General features: G+C 46.1%; 2 protein-coding genes across 5 annotated transcripts in view; one reads left to right on the top strand and one right to left on the bottom strand.

Annotated features, from left to right (window-relative positions):
- The window catches only part of LOC114060918 (histone-lysine N-methyltransferase SETDB2-like), a 47,004-nt gene extending 45,631 nt beyond the window's left edge, over positions 1-1,373 (bottom strand). The window contains exons 1-2 of the mRNA XM_027890798.1: positions 1,162-1,373; positions 176-235 (exon numbers count right to left, since the gene is read on the bottom strand). Coding sequence (XP_027746599.1) covers positions 176-235; positions 1,162-1,177 — 76 coding nt within the window. The 5' untranslated portion in view covers positions 1,178-1,373. The remainder of the gene's footprint in view (positions 1-175; positions 236-1,161) is intronic.
- Positions 1,374-1,602: 229 nt separating this feature from the next.
- The window catches only part of CAB39L (calcium binding protein 39 like), a 63,233-nt gene continuing 60,449 nt past the window's right edge, over positions 1,603-4,386 (top strand). For 2 of the 4 annotated variants that reach the window (XM_027890806.1, XM_027890807.1), the window contains exons 1-2: positions 1,603-1,667; positions 3,021-3,147. The gene's annotated coding sequence lies outside the window, so the exon portion shown is untranslated. Of the gene's footprint in view, positions 1,668-1,822; positions 1,983-3,020; positions 3,148-4,386 lie in introns of those variants that run through there. The other 2 variants (XM_027890808.1, XM_027890809.1) reach the window with 2 other exon arrangements.

The raw sequence follows: 4,386 nt of genomic DNA, 5'->3' as shown, positions 1-4,386 counted from the left end.
CTTACTCCAGCCACCAGAAAAACAACTCGTGTGCGTGTTTCCTGCAGTGCTGCTCACTAATGTCTTATACTATAAAAGGCAAAGCTATTGTCTTTCAGTTATCATTTTCACATGAGAAGTCGTGCCAAACATACTCTACCTTCCCCTTCCCCTCCATAAATCCAAATTATACTACCTTTAATGCTCTCTTCCCTGGAACTGGTAAGGTTCTCCTCTTCAAAGAAGTCGTGCAGCACTACAAAGTGGTGCAGAATGTACAAGTAAGAGATTGCGTGAGCAACCAAAATGGTTGTAGCTACCCAGCCTTTCAAAATTTATGCAAGTAAACACTACAGTGGGTATCAGCAGGAGCACTGTGTGAGAAAGCGCTGTGGTGAAACAGTCATCCTCCTTTCAAATGTCATCCCGTGCCTTGTCAAGACACAGTTGAGGAACACTCAAATGAAACAAGCTGCATGAGGAAGTTTTTTTACTCCGTCATTTCTTACTATCCCTCAGGCATGAAGCTGTCACAGATGGCCCATACATTCCAGCACATTCAGGTGAGCCTATATAATCCCCACTGCCTATTACCTCACAGTTCTTTTTTTCTTTTTAAATCTGTGCTGTCAGTACTACAGCTAAACTAATTTATTTATAGGGAAAACAAAGGAAAGCTTTTTTTAGGTAAATACATTACTGAATCCGTTTCTTGACAGATGCAAGATGAAGCAAGGTATATCCACTGTAAGAACAGTAAGGAGAAGCAAGGCAACACTCTTCAATAACACTACAGATTCCAAATTTCCATCATCATTAATCACAGAATCAATTAGGTTGGAAAAGACCTCTGAGATCATCAAGTCCGACCTGTGGCCGAACACCATCGTGTCAACCAGGCCATGGCACTAAGTGTCACGTCCAGTCTTTTCTTAAACACCTACAGGGATGGTGACTCCAACACCTCCCTGGGCAGCCCACTCCACTCCATTTATGTTGGCTACTTAATCTTTTCTACTCTAAAACTGAAAAAACCACAACCATTCTCATTAACTCTGGAACAGATACTTCTTTTGGCTGAATGGGAAAACACCTTAAGGGAAGACTGTTGGCTCCTAGAACTGTTTCTCACGAGACCAATGACTGCTCAAAACATACACCTGTTTATTTTTAAAGGCTTACTTCTTTCCTCTTCCATCCTCTCGGGAGGCCGCTCGGGCGCTGTCACCCGCGCCGGGGCAGCGCCGAGCCCAGCTCAGCTCGGGGCGCGCCGGGTGGGTCTCGCTGCGCTCCGGCACGGCCGCGGGCAGGGACCGGGATGCCCGTCGGGCGGGGAGGCTGGCATGGGGCGAGCCTGCTGTCAGGGGCCGGGCGCCGGGTCATTCCCGCAGCGCTCAGGCCCTCGCCGCAGCTCCCTCCGATTTCCTCCTCCTCCCGCTCCTCCTCCTGCTGTTCCAGCAGGCGCCGCCGCCCGCCAGGGGGCGCAGCCGCGCCGGGGCGCGTGAGCCCGGGGTTGTGGGCGGGCCCGCGCGCGCCGGGGAGCCAAGGCGCGCTCACCGCCGCTGTCTCTGCTACCACTGGCTGCGGCGGCGGGAGGGGCGGCGGCGGCGGCCAATGAGAAGAGGGGGCGGGGCCGCGAGGCCGCGCGGAGGCGGCGGAGGTGGGGGGGGCAGAGCGAGGGACTGGAGGTGCGTCCGCCATCTTGGAGGGGGCGGGTCGAGGGGGGGGCGGGCCGTCCCCGGGGTGCTGTGGGGGCGCCGGCGCCATGTTGGGGCCGGGGGGCGAAGGGGGGAGCGGGCTCGGGGAGCTTGCTGGGCTGGTTGGGCCGGCGTCGGTCTGCGGCGTCTTCTTAAATGTGTCATAAATGAAAACGTACGATAACGAGTGAGCGAGTTGCGTAACTTAACTGCTGGCCGCTGCCTTTTGCCCTAGCTGGCTGTGGCGCTGCCCTATGAAGTGCTAAATCGTCGCTGCCCTTTTCGATTCAAAGTGTGAAAATAAAGGTTTGTGACGCCCTTTAAAATTTTAAGCAGTGCTGCCTTTGCAAGTGTTGGCGTTGTGGCTATGTGAAGGGGTTTTTCAGAGGGGCTAAAAAATAACCCGCCCTTAAAAGGCAGTGAGGGCCGTTTGTCATCCCTTGTCACTTCTTTTATTGGCCACCACTTTAAACTGTGGAGATTGACATACTATGCGCAAATAATTGTCAAAGGATCTCTAATCTCGTGGATATTACTAAAATACTGGGGAGAAAGCGAGATAGAAATTTAATTTTTCTGCCGGGGAAACACTGTATTTACGTGACTTGAAGCTCTGGTCTGACCCAGGATACTCCAGAAGATTTTGATGTCCAGCATCTGCTTTGGACTCCTAGAAAACCTTTTAAATGTTTATACAGGCATGCCTACATCTGTGCCTGTGTCTGAAGTTCAGCCCATGAGAACTGCCCAGCTCCACAGAAAGGAATGGGACAACTCACAATAACATTGCTGGGAACAGGGTGGCTCAGTGTCACTGATATGCTGACAAATCTCTCAATAAAAATAGTAGTTTATGTTTTAAAAAAAGAGATTTCTCCCTTGTGATTATTTATTTTAAAATGAAGCCCAAGCTTTTCTTGCTCTTGGAATATTCTGCATTATGAGATGATGCTTGCTGATTAATTAAATTTTTAATATATGTGTTTGTGAATACTGAGTGTTTGGAAATTGTACGTGAGGAATATACCAAATACAGAGAAGATGGAGCCCAATGATGGGAAGAAGCTGAAAGAACATGACTGCCTGCCTTGGACAAAAGAGAAATTATGAATATATTAGAAAGTAGTAATGTATTTTGCTTGTTATTTGAAGCAAAAAAAAAAAAAAGGAAATATGTCTTTTTTGAAATTAATTACTTAAGACAAAATTAATGAGGCAGTTTTGAAACATATCTGAGTTTCCTTTGTTTTGCTTTTAACCTGGAACTGTAATATAGGCTTTCTGCAACATAGCAGCAAATTCTGCCGGTGAGCCAGTAAGCTCAGTTCTTCCCAAACTTGTTAGGTGGCAGAAGCTCACAAGCGATGCTGATCTGACATCTCAGCAACCTGCCTGCAGCACTCCTCCAGCAGCAGCGTGAGCTTCCTGGCGCTCTGCAATCTGGACCTGGACTGGCTACCTGCACCCAAAGGTGAGAGCAGCGGTCCCATGTGCCTACACATTCGCTAGCACCTCTTGTTAGGGTGACAAAGAAAGGAGTGACTGTCCTGGTGAGTGGTGCTGCTGAATTATGCTCTTGTTACATGTTCAGATGGACAATTTCATAGACAGGCAGGCCACAAACAGCTCCTGTGAGTGGAAGGAGGTGAAGCTGATCCAAAAGGAACTCTAGTCTCATCTAGTTCTCCAGGGATGTTTTTGTCAGCTTTAATGCGGTAGGCATGAGGGTGTTTCCTCATATGACCAGATAGACTTGGTGAATTAGAGACACCAGTTAGACTCCAAAAAACACAAAGTAGTCAAAGCCATGGACTTTGGAAAGCCATGGGCATTTGGAAAATGTTTTTTAACTCTCATGCAGCTTTTTGTCTTTTTCTGATGGGCTTGGCTCTTTGTTTTATAGACTCTTTTCTTCTTAAAGTGTCTTCATCAGTTGAGTACTTCCACCATCCTCTTCTCTGACACTTTCTCCGTTATCCTTCCTAGTGATTTAACTTGCTATTTTATAGATGAGTGTCCGCACTTCATTCTTTCAAAATGCAATTTTAACATAATGTTCTCTTATTACATTGATTAGTTTGAGTGTGGTTTATATGTAGTCTCTTGTTTTTCACACATCTTGAGTAAGATAACAGAAGAGACTACAGGCATTTCTATACAGATCACAGATCACTGCTACTTTACAAATTCGTTGCCAGCAAAATGTTTTAGTGAGACTACCTTTGGTTTATGTTAGAAATTTTTCTGTAACCCATAATTATTTATGAAGAGATGGGCTAATATTCCCCATAGGGACGTTGCTCACTAACTGGACTCATCTCAGCCTATTTACGGGCCCTCAGAATGTTTTGTTACTATGTTTTGTAATTCTTTTGCTCCTGTAGATACGTTAGAAAGTTATTTGGATATTATTTTTTTCCAGGCATTAAATGAAAAAATGGGAGGTTATGGGTCTCTGAGAAGCCTGTAAAATGGTTTTATTCTACCTGTGATGTAAGCATGTTTGCATTCTTGGCAACTGAAAATCTAACAAATTGTCTATTTGAGAAGTGGAGCTTCTAAAATCATAGGCTGTTACAGTCCTAAGGGAATCTTAAAACACAGGCAGAGACTGGCTATGAAAAGGAAAGGAAAAATTTGTGTCACTGTTTTAACAATAGACTTCTTTCATGTGGAGGACCTAGATGTCTGTTAATTACTAACTGGCTTG

The sequence above is a fragment of the Empidonax traillii genome, unplaced genomic scaffold (genome assembly GCF_003031625.1).
Source record: "Empidonax traillii isolate 1590-97213 ecotype Southwest subspecies unplaced genomic scaffold, ASM303162v1 scaffold298:size702513, whole genome shotgun sequence".
Lineage (NCBI taxonomy): Eukaryota > Metazoa > Chordata > Aves > Passeriformes > Tyrannidae > Empidonax > Empidonax traillii.
This window is presented reverse-complemented; position numbering and strand designations above follow the sequence as displayed.